The sequence below is a fragment of the Ciconia boyciana genome, chromosome 4 (assembly GCF_034638445.1).
Source record: "Ciconia boyciana chromosome 4, ASM3463844v1, whole genome shotgun sequence".
Lineage (NCBI taxonomy): Eukaryota > Metazoa > Chordata > Aves > Ciconiiformes > Ciconiidae > Ciconia > Ciconia boyciana.
In genome coordinates this window covers 33773838-33790018 of record NC_132937.1, presented here as the reverse complement: position 1 = coordinate 33790018, position 16181 = coordinate 33773838, and the positions used below count along the sequence as shown (strand labels likewise).

Here is a 16181-nt window from a genome sequence, read left to right as displayed (position 1 = left end):
AGAATGTAGCATTCAAAGTATCTAGAGGCGAAAAGCTGAACTGTTCATTAGCAAGGCTCTGAATCACTGTGTCACCCAGTTGATGCTATTTATATCTTATTCTTCCAAGAACAGTTCTGGGTTTGGGGCCTGAGGAGGGGGGGGGAGTAATTTCTGAAATTGTTTTGATGCATCTAGAGAACAAACAGGGATCTATTTCATTCCATGACAATATAAGCAGAACTCTCTCCTACAATCTCTGTCCTTCTCTTCCCAGTTACATAAGTTTTTTGTTTACTACATGCTATTTATGAAAGAGGTGGCTTCCCATTTCCAGAAAAAGCTCTCAAAAGTACGCCATGACAAAAAGTAGTCAACATAACAACCCAAATAATTTCTAATTATAAAGAAATTATTTACAGTTACTACCAGGGTTCACCTCACCTTAAATGCATGTTTGTGGTCACAACATGTATAAACAAGCACATACTTTACTGTCACATGAGTCATCAGCAGGGCTTGAATGTGAAACCTTGAAGTTCACAGAAAAGAGTTTTTACCACTTTTGTTACTGGAGTAATTTGAAGTGAAAAGCTGTTCACTTTGTGGATACCGACCCAAAGGAGTTAATAACACACAGCCAGCAGATAACTGGTATTTATTGAAAACTGATTCTTCTACTTCTTCTATTTGTCTTGAGAGTCTTCCAATTTACAAGAAGGGTGTGAGGGAAGACCCAGGAAACTATAGGAAGCATTTCCTTACCGAGAGGGTGGTCAAACACTGGAACAGGCTTCCTAGAGAGGTGGTCAATGCCCCATGCCTGTCAGTGTTTAAGAGGCATTTGGACAATGCCCTTAATAACATGCTTTAACTTTTGGTCAGCCCTGAAGTGGTCAGGCAGTTGGACTAGATGATCATTGTAGGTCCCTTCCAACTGGAACTATTCTACCCTATTCTATTCTATTTATATATATATACACACACATACAGACATACACGTAAGCATGACTCAAATATATTTTATATATTTTAAATATATATATATATATATAACATTATGGTAAATAAATTAATATTCATCTCAGTCTGTGAGTTAGTGGTTATAAAGATAGCATAACCACTACAAGTAAGCCCCTTCTTTGCATTAGCTTTTAACACTGAATGTAGGACTTGTGGATGAAAATATATAGGCTATCAACCACATCAGCTAAAGAACCACAGAATGTAAACAACAACAGACTGTAATCTCTACATGTGGTACAGCATCTAGAGAATGGCACACAGGTCCAGTGCATTAAACAGAACGACCCATTCTGCGACATGATTTCTGAAGAACTGTGAAGCAGAACGAGTGAACTATGATTCTGTTATCTCAGAAGCTGGCTGTGTACTCTTGCATGAAGAGGCCTTACAGAAGTTCTCATTTAATCATCCCTGAAATGGATGAATAACAAAATCTCATACATGCAATGTGATGACTGTGAAGTGCACAAGAAATATTAACATTGGCGTGGTGGGTTGACCTTGGCTGGATGCCAGGTGCCCACCATGCTGCTCTCTCACTCCCCCTCCTCAGCAGGACAGGGGGGAAAGTAAGATGAAAAACTTGTGGGTCGAGATAAAAGCAGTTTAATAAGAAAAGCAAAGGCCACGTGTGTAAGCAAAGCAAAGCAAAAAGATTTTTTCTCTACTTCCCATCAGCAAGTGATGTCCAGCCACTTCCTGGGAAGTAGGGCATCAGTATGCGTAGCGGTTGCTTCAGAAGACAAACACCTTCATAACGAATGCCCCCCTTTACTCCTCCTCCTTTCTCTTAGCTTTTATTGCTGAGCATGATGTCATATGGTATGGAATATCAGTCAGTCAGTTTGGATCAGCTGTTCCAGCTATGTTCCCTGCCAACCTCTTGCCCACCCCCAGCCTACTGGCCTTTGGGGGCAGGGGTGGTGGTTGGAGAGACAGCCTTGATGCTGTGCAAGCACTACTCAGCAGTAGCCAAAACATGGATGTGTTATCAACACCTTTCTAGCTACAAATACAAAGTACAGCACTATGAGGGCTGCTATGGGGAAAGTTAACTCCATCCCAGCCAGACCCAATACAATTGGTTTCGGAAAAGCCTTGCCTTGAGCTTAGTCTATGGGACACGTTCATACTTTAGTGTATCTTTTTTTCTCCTAAGAAAGCTCATTCTATGAATAGACTTTTTCTTTCTAAATTTCCCTCTTGAAAGCTCCAAAGTGGAATCTTTCAAGCCAAAGTGAAATTGCTAGATGCAGGGAGGAAAACTATTTCTCATGATTTATCTGCAAGGGCTTGGTGAAACTGAAATACTGTACACCTTATTACAATCTCCCTTTCTCTCTGCTTTCTGAAGAAACCTCTTTCTCTGTAGTTGTTCATTTAAATTATAAAAGCGTTCATTCTCAGGAGGCATTAGCTGGGTTTAGAGCCTCTCTGTCATTCCTGAATTCTAGCATCCCACTACAAAACTAGGACCAAAGTTTTTAAGTTACTGAGTATGCTTGTTTGCTTTTGTAGCAAAATGGTGAAAGACTGCAAGTGCCTATTACAGGAAGATAGGCTCCCCCCATCTTGTCACTATGCTCTAAATGCTTTTAAAGTAAACAAGAACTATCACTTGTCAATTGTTAATTTCCCTGTATTTACTAGTAGAAAAAAGACAAATCTCTTGGTGTGACATTTGCAAGAATAGTAGGCCTTGATTCTTTTTGCTAAGATAACCAATTAAAAATAATTTTACTTAATACTTTGTAAAAATGAGTTGCAAAAGTAGTCCCTTGTGTATTTATTAGGAATAATGGCTTTTTAAGGCAAAAGACTTTTTTTTTCACAATATTCCTGTGCCTTATTATTTTCTGTGTGTTGAAAACTGCAGATAAACTATTATTTTCTTAGATACCAAAAAATGTTTATTTCACCATAACTTCATAGTACATACAAAACCTATATACATACAGGTGTAAGAAAGAACATGGTAAGATCAAGAGAATAATGTAATGAACAAAACCAAGAAACCATAAGATTTAAAACATTTTGTTACAGTTAAGTCATAAAGGAGAAAAAAAATCTTGTAAGTCAAATTATTAAGAGAACTCCTATCCATCACAGTGCTTTATCAAAACAGTTTAAAGTTTGCTGAGCGTAATCTCTGAACAGAATAAATTATCTGCAGCAACACTGTTTAATGGAAACACTTCACATATTTCAAATGACAGATATTATGATAGAAAGGCCTGGACCACTATAACAAATTAAAACACCCTATGAAATACTTGCTAAGAAATTGTTGTGGGGTTTGGGTTTTTTTAATGCAATTTCAGATTCGTACCTGACAGCCAAACATTCTGTCTTTGGAGGGATCTAACTCTATAGTGGATTGCAAACCTTATGAAAATCTCACAAAGTATATACTAGAAGTCTCGTGAAGTCACCTATGTAGTATTAATAGGTGTGTAGTTACTCCCCCCTTAACCACCAGTACCCTGTTAACTCTTTCTTAAAATGTGTAAATGTACAACCAACCCTTCCAGAAGCTTTATTGATAGGACACACCACAAGAAAATTTTGATATATTAAAGAATTTCCATGTATTCAGAGGCCAAATAAGAGAAAGGACTGGAGTAAAGAACTGAGACAAAAACTACTCTTTGAGTCCTTGAGGTGAGTCTAAAATACTGTGATATTTTTTCCAGAATAAGAGAGAAAAATTCTGTAATGAGAGAAAACAACAGTAACACAGCAGTCAATTATTTAAGGCTATTCAGACTAAGTTCATACCACTTGTACTACAATATCACACATATTTAACTAATTCTGAACATTAGTAAAATTCTTCTCTTAAAATAGAGTACCATATCTTATAGTACTTCTCTGCCAGTAAATTACCTTCTCCCTGAGGCTGTGTACCTCCTCAATTTGCTGACCAACTCATTCTTCTCCGTTCAGCACTACCCTACAACTTTTTAAACACCCGTACACAGGTCCCCACCAAATTGCTCTTCAAAACGTATCCCCATCCCTTTTCTGAAACTTGTCATCAGACTAGCTTTATGTGGTATAATATTTACTCTTCTCTACCAAAATTTATTTCCAGAACTGTGTCCACACTACTGGACTGCAATCTGAGGAGATGTCAAGGGAGCAGATATGAATGAGGTGTTTGTTGCACACTCAAATGCAACTATAGGGAGGTTGTAAGGCAGTATGTGGTAAAGGCACAGAGAAAGGACTTTCAACTGTTGAATTGCTTAGTTTCCCTACTAAGGAAGCTGACAGCTGTTTGATAATGTGATAGTGAACTGCTTTCACAGTGGTGTGCATGCACAGATGCCTCATTTTACAATTTTACCTCCAAAAGTTATCAGTGTAATTTTAGTCAACTGTGACCTCCTCATACATTGATTGAAACAGTTTGTTAGGTGGTAAAAAGGCAATTTTATCACCTGATGGTGACAACATACTTACCACCATAGGTGACAGTTGATTTCCTTATCCCTAACTATGATCCCATCAGAATTAATTACAGATTTTAAGTCCAACTTCTCTCTAAACTTAGAGTAAATAAATAAATACAAATCAGATCACTAATAATAAATTGGGAATTTTTGTTCAGAAGCATTTTGAAAGCTTTCATAACATGTTTTTTGAAAATATCCTCAAATTGTTTTGAAAACTATACTAATTATATCTGTCCAATAACAAACCAGACATTCTATGCAGAGAAACCCTTTACATTAGATTGGTAATTTTTGTGCTTCCCTCTCATCTTACTGAAAAGATGCATCAACTTTAATATTGAATGGTGGAACAAAAAAATGTAAATGAAATATATTTTCATTCTGAAATAAAGATGGGCACCTCTAAATGTCACATGACAAGAGTACCACTGATTTTAGAGAAAATTACATCTTGTATAGTTATCTGAAAATAAAAAATTATACTGTAATAATATTGCTCACTAAAAGTCCATGGCAGAACATGGACAAGACCCTGACCTTCCTGGACTATAGTCCTAGGCTTGTAAAGACAGAAGAGTATCCTCTCTTTCTTATCACTGTCCAATTTGCCTTCTATTCAATGCCCTGAATTTAGCCAAGTCCTACATACTGTGCGGTAAAGACTAAGTGTATTTAACAAGTGTATCATATTTACACTAAAGGAGGCTATGTTGTTTTACACTGCTAACTTTTCAGTACTAAGCAATTTTATTATTTTTAACGTATTTTTGCTTTATTTAAAAATAAGTATGTCTTACACCATCTGGGAAAACAGAAATACCATCATAGGTAACCTTATCAATCTACACTGGTCACTGGCCAGGTCAGTAACAAATACCTTTAAAATCCAAAGTACTAATCAGCATGATTTGCCTTAAAAGAATGTCTGCTAGTAGGAAGAGGCTATTATCCGAGATGCAGAGAAAACAGCTCAGTAAAAAGGATGTTAAAACTTTTTGTAAACCATTGACAAATGACTGCTGGAGAAAAAGAATCCTAGTTTCTTTTTCTGGTTGAAGAATAAAGTTGTCTCCAGACTACATACTTGACATTCAAATATATTAATTCAGAAAAGGTTTATAGCTAATAGAGGAGCTTGTTACTTTAGAAACAAGCTTTAATAGATGCAATCTACTGTATCTGCTCAATTAATGTTACTTGAGAAAGGGAGGAAAGATATGTAATTTTGCTAAAAATTACTTATGAAATGCACAGAGTTTAATTTCATAACAAAACTAGAGATTAAATCTTATAATTGCGTATTTCTGACATCTACCAGATTGCACCTTCCCTGTGGTTGCTATATACCTCTGCAACAATTTCTATCCATACAACATAAAAGTTTTATTAGGAAACCGGAAGCCTGACACGCCGTCTCCTGACACCCTGCCCCCTGACTGACATCGGCAGCATAGGCAGGATGCCACCCACATTATTCATGTAAGGTACGATTCTCTCAAATCACACTGCCATTGGTGGAGCCAAGAGATGGCGTGACTCTTACTGCAGTCAAAAGGCATTTCCACGATTGGCTGTTGCTGCCAGATGACCCGGACACCAAGCGTCCCTGGCAGTCCACCGGAGCCAGGGTATTGCTTATGATCCTGCATTTGCTGTCAGTGATTGGGTGAGTCACCGTATGGGTGCATTGTTGCTCATCTTTCCTACTGCCTCAATAAAGCTTTCTTTTATAACATCTTGTCAGACTCCATTACTGTTCAGACCACAAAGCCCAATGCTATTGTCATTTAATTCAGTTGCTTAATGCAACTGTGCAAGTCTGCTAGTCCGATTTTAGGAGACTTATACAAACCAAACTAGGAAACATTTTACTATGAAAGCAAAAGTCACTTCCTCCAAAAAATCAAATCCGTGTTTTACCACGAGTAAGCATGCTAACAGAATTAAATGAAAAGGTTAGGAAAATAAACTGATAATTTAATTCTCCAAAATGTTTAGTGATTTTTAAAAGCAGCAATCAAGGGCATAAATCAAACAAAATTGCAGCTGGACTGGCTAACATGTCAAAAGACTAGACAACTTTAATTATACACACTACTGTCAGCTTCACTTATAATACCAGATTTTCCCCCAAAAACTGGAATTGTGAAATAATTTATTTTCTACAGTGGGAAAATCTCTATCCCTTAATAATTTAAAAGCTGCCCTGAACTTTCACAGTTGTTATTTTGGGCAAAGACAAACAATAAAATATTCATGTCCAACATACAATTTATAGTTAATTTACAAGTATGAGAAAGAGTTGAGCTCGTAAATTAATTTCCACTGTGAGTGCAGTTTTTGTTAATTACAATTACTATTATGGACTTTGCCATTTACAGGAAACTATCTTGTACTTCTTAATATAGAACCAAATACTTAAACACTAAAAACACGCAAGGCTTCTCCAATGAAGTCTGACAGAAACTGTATTCGCCCTTTTTTTCTTATCTCAAAAGATAAGCAATCCATGAAGCTGCTTATCACAGATTCATATTTAGAAAGACATGCAAAACTGTTATAATTATTTGCTAAAACCAATGCTCAGCCTTTATAATACATTGCACTTTGACCTTTTTATTGAAATTGCTACTTAACTTTTAACTGATATATAATTATTGATTAAAATTCAACAGTAGCATAAAGAATATTCCAAGTTTTCCACCCTCAGTTCATTGCTAACAGAGCAAGTAACATGCTACCAAATTTTATTCCCAAGGCAGCTACAGCCTATGAATATTGACTAATTTATGAACCACGACATCACTTGCTGATACAAATAATGCTGCCCACCAATATACTCATTTAAGTAGATTTGCTTTTTTAAAAAGATACATATTCTAATCAAAAGAAGGCAAGAAATTGCTCACTAACCTCTGCTTCAGCTGCTTGTGATTGCAGGAGCTGTCGTATACAAAGAATGTCCTTCTCTATTTGTTGAATCCTCATCACCCTTACCTGAAATGAATGTATTTTCATGTTTTATTTTAAAAAAAATTCTTTATACTTACTGTACAGAATGACAATGAGAACAGTTCATTACAAATATAGCTGACTGCAAAACAGAACTACTTTGTTCATGTGGTAATTCCACAAATGTTCTTGACAATAAAAAACCAGGCATGATTGCAAACATTCAAAAAATAATGGGTAGTTGGGTTTTTAATAAAACTGACACTAATTTGGATATAATATTAGATTGTCACACAGTACAAGCCCAGGTATAGAAAAACATTTCAGTAAACTTGCACAATTTTCCTATTTCTGAAACTGACATTCTATGCAGGCTTTTAGCAAATTATTTCATTTTCATCTCAAATGTTAGACTTCTACTTGCCTTACAGAGATTTGAGAGAGATTTATATTTGCAGAGTGTTTTGAAAGTATAAAATCCCGAATGTCTTCGATTATTTTCAGTTACTATGATGATTTGGGAAATTTGCCTATGCACAGCCTCTGAATATTTTCTGTTCCTACAAATTCCAAAGAATATACAGGGTTAGTAAAAAGAAAACTACATACTGCTTCTTTGGTTTGTCTGGGATTTTATAGATATTTCTGATGCGAGTCTTTTATAGCTATATCGACACTTCCCACTGCAATCATTCTGTGGTTAGTAAATGGAATGTTGAAAAACTGAACTTTACAGGATACATATACTCCATGTAAGTTATACTGTGGAGCACAGGATGCATTATGAATCTATGAAACAATAAGTGAATGCAATAAGTGATATATCCCTCTATCAGCTTGCTAATAAATTGACATTATTTGACTTTAAAAGTGGGCAGAAAATAATTAGCCCAATAATATCAGGACAGAAACAAAACACTGAACTAAATAGGATTTTTTTTGGTATGATGGATAGCTTAAAAAATGAACGCACAGTTTTTAAAAAAATCCTCATCATTTTACCTGAATAACATTTACAGTGCTATACTAAAAGAGGAAAGGCTTTGTGAATCTAGTGGACACTGCAAGGATCAGCATTATAACCAGCCTTATTTAACATTTTTATAATCTGAAAATGGAAATAAGATAAACTTTTAAAAAAGCTGCAAATGCCAAATACACTTGTAAATTGTAATAGAAACACAATATAATCTAGAAATTTTAGAAACACATAAAAAATATAATCACAAAGAACAGAATGAATTTTTAAAACATGCAGGATAATAAGCTGTGGGAAAAGCATCCTAAACACCAACACTTAGTGGAGTTACAAATAGTAAACTATAAATTAGATATTTATCTGTAAAGCAAAGTATCAGAAAAAAAAGGCCAATAAAATTTGAAAGCTACATACACAGAAGCCTCAGCACAACACGAGGCAGACAGATAATTCATTCCCCTTCTCTCTTGGATCAGGAAATTCTTAAGTATTAGAAAGATAATAAAAATATATTACTGGGAATAACTATACATTGGTGAGGTGATGCACGACTGACATAACACATCTCTCCTTTTTGTCTTTAAGAATGACTTAAATTTTCCCCAAACTGAGTTTCTTTCTGTTTAACCAGTAATTTATTTCACAAAGGGCATTGAGAGAAACTGAGTATATGTATATATACAACTAAAAGCAGGGATTTTTTTTTTTTTGCAGAAGAAAAACAAGTAAAGATTACATGATTTGTCCAGTATCAATGATGAAGTTCTCAAAAGGACAACAATTCAGTCCATATCTCCCAAATTTTAGTCCAGAGATTTAAACATCAGAACATTATTCTCTCTGCTTATTCATTATTTGTATTATAGGGGACTTGAGGAGAAGCATCAACCATTTTGCACAAAACACTGTACAAGCAGAAAAAATAACGTATTTCCTGCCCCAAAGGGTTTATGGTTCAAAGACAAACATACAACAGTAGAGGAATACAGTTAAACAAGTACCAGGAATCAATAGCAGTAAGTTTGATGAACAACAATCAAAACTCTAAGAACCTAATTTAATTTGTTCAATAATGAATCTGAAATGAGCCTAAAGTCAGTAAATCACTGAATGAAGACAAATTATACTTTTTGCTATGTAAACGCAAAATAACAAAACATAGCAGTAGGAATAATGCTGAGCTTTACTTAGATTAAGATGATAAGGGGAAGGCAAAAAACATCAAGAAAATGTCCATATTACTGGGTATCTTACAAGGGACCTCAGATTTGCATGGCCTGGAGGTCGAGGGAGGTGATTCTGCCCCTCTACTCCACTCTAGTGAGACCCCACCTGGAGTACTGCGTCCAGCTCTGGGGTCCCAGAAGACAAGAAAGACATGGACCTGTTGGAGTGGGTCCAGAGGAGGGCCACAAAAATGATCAGAGGGATGGAACACCTCTCTTATGAGGAAAGGCTGAGAGAGTTGGGATTGTTCAGCCTGGAGAAGAGAAGGCTCTGGGGAGACCTTATTGCAGCCTTTCAATACTTAAAGGGGACTTATAAGAAAGATGGGGACAGACTTTTTAGCAGGGCCTGTAGCGATAGGACAAGGGGTAATGGTTTTAAACTAGAAGAGGATAGATTTAGACTAGATATAAGGAAGAAATTTTTTATGATGAGGGCGGTGAAACACTGGAACAGGTTGCCCAGAGAGGTTGTGGATGCCCCATCCCTGGAAACATTCAAGGCCAGGTTGGACGGGGCTCTGAGCAACCTGATCTAGTTGAAGATGTCCCTGCTCATTGCAGGGAGGGTTGGACTAGATGACCTGTAAAGGGCCCTTCCAACCCAAACCATTCTACAATACTATGATTAAAAAGTCAAACAGTTTAATATTATAGAAGACAAATGGTTCTAAACTACATAATTAGAAAAATATTAAATAAACAATCATTTAATAATAATTTTAATTATAATAATTTTATACAAATATTTTATTTAATTTATTATTAAATAAAATAAGAAAACATCTCAGTGCTCTGCATTATGTGAATGCTATGTCTATTTTTACATTACTTAACAATGTCATTTGATTACTTGTGATTTTGCATGACTAGGAATGAACTCACAAGTATCTGAATGCATTTAGGAATGGTTTTAACTTTAAAATCTATACAAGAAACATCACTTTTTATTCCTATTTTTTCATAGTATATTCTTATTTATTTTATTAAATTTAACCATCACTATAAGATCTATGGATAAAGTATCTTAACATTTAAAATTAGAAATTATTTGAATTTCACTGCCCTAGTAAGAATTCTAACAAAAAAAATTCCTCTCTTCACAGTGATAGAAAAATAATCACTTACTAAAAAATAAAAAAAAAGGAATAGAATTTTGCTTTAAAATACTTTGTTTTAAAAACATGGATAATCTTTTCTTCAAATAAAAATATAACATAAAAAGTAGAGAAAATTATTAATGGGTTGGTCTGCATTACATTTACAATCAAGACAAATGTACAAATCTAACAGTGCTGAAATCTTGATCTGTGCAAGAGTCCAGGTGTACTGGGTCTGGCTGGGATGGAGTTAATTTTGTTCATAGCAGCCCCTATGGTGCTGTGGTTTAGATCTGTGACCAAAACAGTGTAGATAACACACCAGTGTTTTAGCTATCGCTGAACAGTGCTTACACAGTGTCAAGGCCTTCTCTGTTTCTCACTCTGCCCCCACAAAGCGAGTAGGCTGGGGGTGGGCGAGAAGTTGGGAGGAGACGCAGCCAGGACAGCTGATTCCAATGACCAAAGGGATATTCCATGCCATTGTGAGAGACTGAAAGAGTTAATGCCTCAAACATTGTGGCGAGGCGAGGAGCTATTTGCATGGCGACGGCAGGTCGGCGAGCACCAGGTGGGGGAGAGCGGGAGCGGGAGCGGGACGAGCGGGACGTGCGGGACGTGGAGAGCGAGTCAGAGAACGCGCGGTTCCAGGCTCTGCCGGACTTTACCATGTATGGCCAGAGGTCACACAGGGTTTAAGGGGCTTGCAACTGCCCGAGAGACCCCTCGCGACCACCCCCCTCCCCCAGCGCCTGCGCAGAAGATTGAGAACTTTCTAGAACAAGAACCATGTAAGTCCTGAAGGGGCGTACCTGGAGGCGGGGATTAGCTTATAAAAGACACGCCCTCCAGGGAACCCGCGCGCGCCCACCACTGGAGGATTGCCACGCCTGTCATCGTCATCGCGGGATCCAAGGGTGGTGATACTTTTCCTTTCTCTTTTCTCCTCTCTTTTCCTTTCCTTTTCTCGCTTCTCTCTTCCTCTACTCTTCCAATATATGCAAGTGTGGGATAAATTGTGACAGGTTGCCTGGAAAATAGCTCCATTGCCAAATCGCCTCTGTTCGTTCGTTGGGCTCGCCAGTTTGTTAAGTTTGTCTGTTTGTGGAATTCGCCAGTTAATGAAGTTACTGGCCAGACTGTTCCTCTGAGTCATTGTTGTGACTCTACCGACCACGCGGCTCTGCTGAGCAGAGATCGGCTTTTGTCGGTACACAAACTGTCGGGGAATCAAAAAGATTTGCCCATCTCACAACCCACCGAGTGGGACGAGACATCCATACAATGTCATGCTCAGCAATAAAATTGGGGGGGGGGGGGGAGGTCTTTCCAAAGTCGCCATTGCTCAGAGACTGGCGATTGACTTTGCATCACTTGCTTCCTCCCCCATTTTTTCCCCCTCTTCACTTACTCAACTGCCTTTATTTCAACCTACGAGTTTTTCTCGCTTCTGCTCTTCTGATTTTCTCCCCCATCCTGCTGTGGTGGGGAGTGAGCGAGCGACCAGCTGTGTGGGTGCTTAGTTGCTGGCCAGGGTCAACCCACAACAGTCCTTTTCGGCGCCCAACGTGGGGCTTGAGGGGTTCAAGATAACAACAGATTTGATTGGAGTGTGTTAGACTGAATTCATAGCTGTTATAGCTGTTTAGGTGTTACATGGCCGGCTGTTACTTGCTGTTGCTGGTCACAATGTTGACTTGTTTGCTCTCAGTACTGATTTATTTGTTCCCTCACCTGCTCCATGGTGTGCTCCCTCTCTTGCTGTATGTCAAACTCCAGTGCCTGTTAATGGCTGCTTTCACCTTTTACTGTTTGCTGTGTGGTTCATCACTTGTTTTTTATTGCTTTTCCTGGGAGAGCTATGATAAAAGCACTGGCCTTCAGCCTAACCTGGTATTTGGGACTGCTGCTATCCCAGTACATTTTGTGGAGACAATTAACAATTACACCTTTTTCCTTTTCTCCTCTGGGAGCCACTTTGTGGGACAAATGGAGAATGGCACCTCCCCCCTCTTTTCTTCCAGGGTAGATGTTTCCTCAATTGTTGCAATGGCCCTTCATTTTCTTGAATATCCCAAAACGCTTGTATTGGTGTGCACCATTAATCTGATTTTGGCTTTTCCTGAGGTTAACCAACGCCACACAGGGATGTGCCCTGAGGCAGTCGAGTCACGGGCGGCAAAGTGTGGGGGAGAATTTGGATAAGTGCCTAGAACGGTTTTCACCTCCAATGGTCTGGGACTTCACACCCAAACAGGAGCAGAACCTTGTTGAAGTGGCAGACCACTTGAAGAAAGGATGCCTTGTCTATACCAAAGACATAACTTCTCACACTGTGTTGGGGTCTGGCCTACACCTACCAAGCCTCTGTCCAGCACCCTTAAGGGGGCGAGAGGGTCTCTGGATCTGAGGACATACAAACAGATGCTGTGGCTAAGCCACAGACTCAACCCTCAAATCTAACAGTCACTTCTGTAGTCCAGAAGAAACAATGGCAGCAGAGGTTGACCCAGTTAGTAAGGGAGGAAGATGCTCTTCCTGAGAGGGAGCATGAGGAAGAATCAGAAGAGGCAGCCTGTTCTGCAGCAGAGCAGTCACAAGAACAGGATTGGGAAGAGACATAAATCATAAAAGAGGTGGAAACCACCCGGTCCCTATCTCTGAGTGAGCTGCGAGATATGCAAAAAGATTACAGCCACCAGCCAGGCGAGTGAATTATCAGCTGGTTGTTTTGATGCTGGGATACTGGGGCCCATAGTCAGGAATTAGAGAGTAGGGAAGTCCAGCAGATGGGATCCATAGCTAGGGACTGGGGAATCAGAAAAGGGATCATAAGAGGGGCAAGGAAGCATAAGAGCTTCTGAAGGTGGCTCCTGTCAAGCGTGAAGGTAAGGTAACCCCTCAAAGGAAGATGTTGTAAACTACCAAGGCAAGTAGACCACCACTAAGGGAGGTGCACAGTATCTGAGGGAATTAGTGGTGGTAGAGATTATCTACAGCAACCTGGACAACAACCAGGCCTCCAAAGATCTGGATGAAATTTAGTGCACATAGTCCACGTGGTGGAAGTCTGTACCGGAACACACTGACATTGCACACCAGCACCCTGGTGATAATGGACTGGACAGACATTGAGGCATCAACTGTGGATAAACTGGCCTGCTAGCTCTCGCAATTCAAAGAGAAACTCTCATCCTCCCCGACACTATGGGCCTGCGTCTCAGCTATGGAAAAACTGTCCCAACAGGTCCAACAATTCAAAGTGAATATCTTCCTCCTTGTCCCTCAGGGTGGTGTCTCAACTTTCAAGAATGCTGTATAGAATCAGCCTTTTTCTGCTCAAGGGAAAGGGAACTGTGGGCCACCCTGTGGGTTCTATCTGTGTGACCACAGGGAGGACATGAGGAATTGGGACGGTGCACCTACCTTGAACCTAGAAGCTCGCACACGTGAACTGCAAGAAAAAACCAGCATCCAAAAAGAGTCCATCCAGGAAGATGACTGCTCTGTTTGATGTTGAGCAATTCCCCAGAGTAGAAGGGCTGATCCTACTTCTGCTCCTGATGAATGGACTTCTGGTTTGCAATTACAGGAGTGAGGTAAGGAATTCTCTGACCAGGAATAGAGAGGCCCTGACTCTGGCCAGGAAGAGGAAAGGGAGAACTGAGTTTACTCCACTATATGGATTCAATGGCCTGGCACATCAGACCCAAATGAGTACAAGTCTTTGGTGGACACTGCTGCACAGTATACCCTAATGCCACCAGGGTATAAGGTCATAGAAATCCATCTGGATTTCTGGAGTGACAGGGTGATCCCAACAGTTGTCCTGTATTTGGTTTGTGTGGCAAGGTTTTGGTAGCAGGGGGGGCTACAGGGGTGGCTTCTGTGAGAAGATGCCAGAAGCTTCCCCCATGTTGGATGGAGCCAATTCCAGCCAGCTCCAAGATGGACCTGCCACTGGCCAAAGCTGAACCAGTCAGCAAAGCTGGTGGCGCCTTTGTGGTAACATTTAAGAAAGGGTAAAAAATGCTGCGCAACAGCAGCTGGGAGAGAGAGGAGTGAGAATATGTGAGAAACAACTCTGCAGACACCAAGGTCAGTGAAGAAGGAGGGGGAGGAGGTGCTCCAGGCGCCGGAGCAGAGATTCCCCTGCAGCCCATGTAGAAGACCATGGTGACACAGGTTGTCCCCCTGCAGCCCATGGAGGTCCACGGTGGAGCAGATATCCACCCTGCAGCCCGTGGAGGACCCCCCGCCAGAGCAGGTCGATGCACCCTGAGGGAAGCTATGACCCTGTGGAGAGCCTGTGTTGGAGCAGGCTCCTGGCAGGAACTGCAGCCCCCATGGAGAGGAGCCCATGCTGGAGCAGGTTTTCTGGCAGGAACTGTGACCTCGCGGGGGACCAACGCTAGAGCAGTCCATTTCTGAATGACTACACCCCGTGGAAAGGACCCATGTTGGAGCAGTTCGTGAAGGACTGTCTCCCATGGGTGGGACTCCACACTGGAGCAGGGGAAGAGCATGAGGAGGAAGGAGTGGCGGAGACAACATGTGATGAACTGACTGCAACCCTCATTTCCCATCCCCCTGTGCGTCTCAGGGGGAAGAGGTAGAGAAGTCAGGTGTGAAGTTGAGCGTGGGAAGAAGGAGGAATGTGTTTTTAGATTTGTTCTTATTTTTCATTATCCTACTCTGATTTTGATTGGCAATAAATTAAATTAATTTCCCCAAGACGAGCCTGTTTTCTCTGTGACAGTAATTGCTGACTGATCTCCCTGTCCTCATCTTGACCCACGAGCCTTTCGTCGTATTTTCTCTCCCTGTCCAGTTGCGGAGGGGGAGTGACAGAGTGGCTTGGTGGGCACCTAGTGGCCAGCGAAGGCCAACCCACCACATCTCTGTTGGAGGCTGAGGTGAGTTTAACAGGGGACAAGTGGCAAAAGCACCCTATTGTGACCAGCCCAGGGGCCCCGTGTATCCTTGGCATAGGCTACCTCAGGAGAGGGTATTTCAAGGACCCAAAGGGGGTACCAGTGGAACTTTGGTGTAGCCACCGTGGATACAGAGAAGATTAAACAGCTTTCTACCTTGCCTGGCATCTTGGAAGATCCCTCCATTGTGGGGTTGCTGAGGATCGAAGAAAAGCATGTGCCGACTGCTACCATGATGGTGCACCGGCAGCAATATCGCACCAACCAAGACCCCCTGGCTCCCATCCATAAGTTTATTCATCAACTGGAGAACCAAGGAGTGATCAGCAAGACTTGCTGTCCTGGTTTCAGCTGAGATGATAGAGTTAATTTTCTTTATAGTGGCTGGTATGGGGCTATGTTTTGGATTTGTGCTGAAAACAGTGTTGATAATACAGGGGTGTTTTAGTTGTTGCTAAGTAGCGCTTATACTAAATCAAGGACTTTTCAGCTTCCCATGCTCTGCCGGGTGTACAAGAAGTTGGGAG

The 16181-nt window shown here is 40.3% G+C and overlaps 1 protein-coding gene across 24 annotated transcripts in view; it reads right to left on the bottom strand.

Moving 5' to 3' along the window:
- Window positions 1–16181, bottom strand: part of LOC140651491 (adenomatous polyposis coli protein-like) — a 176898-nt gene that overhangs the window by 39673 nt on the left and 121044 nt on the right. For 21 of the 24 annotated variants that reach the window (XM_072860976.1, XM_072860987.1, XM_072860973.1 and 18 more), the window contains one exon: window positions 7377–7460. The exons of 2 other annotated variants lie outside the window; for them this stretch is intronic. In XM_072860976.1, the coding sequence (XP_072717077.1) occupies window positions 7377–7460 (84 nt within the window). Of the gene's footprint in view, window positions 1–7376; window positions 7461–7839; window positions 7951–16181 lie in introns of those variants that run through there. One more of the 24 variants, XM_072860996.1, reaches the window with a different exon arrangement.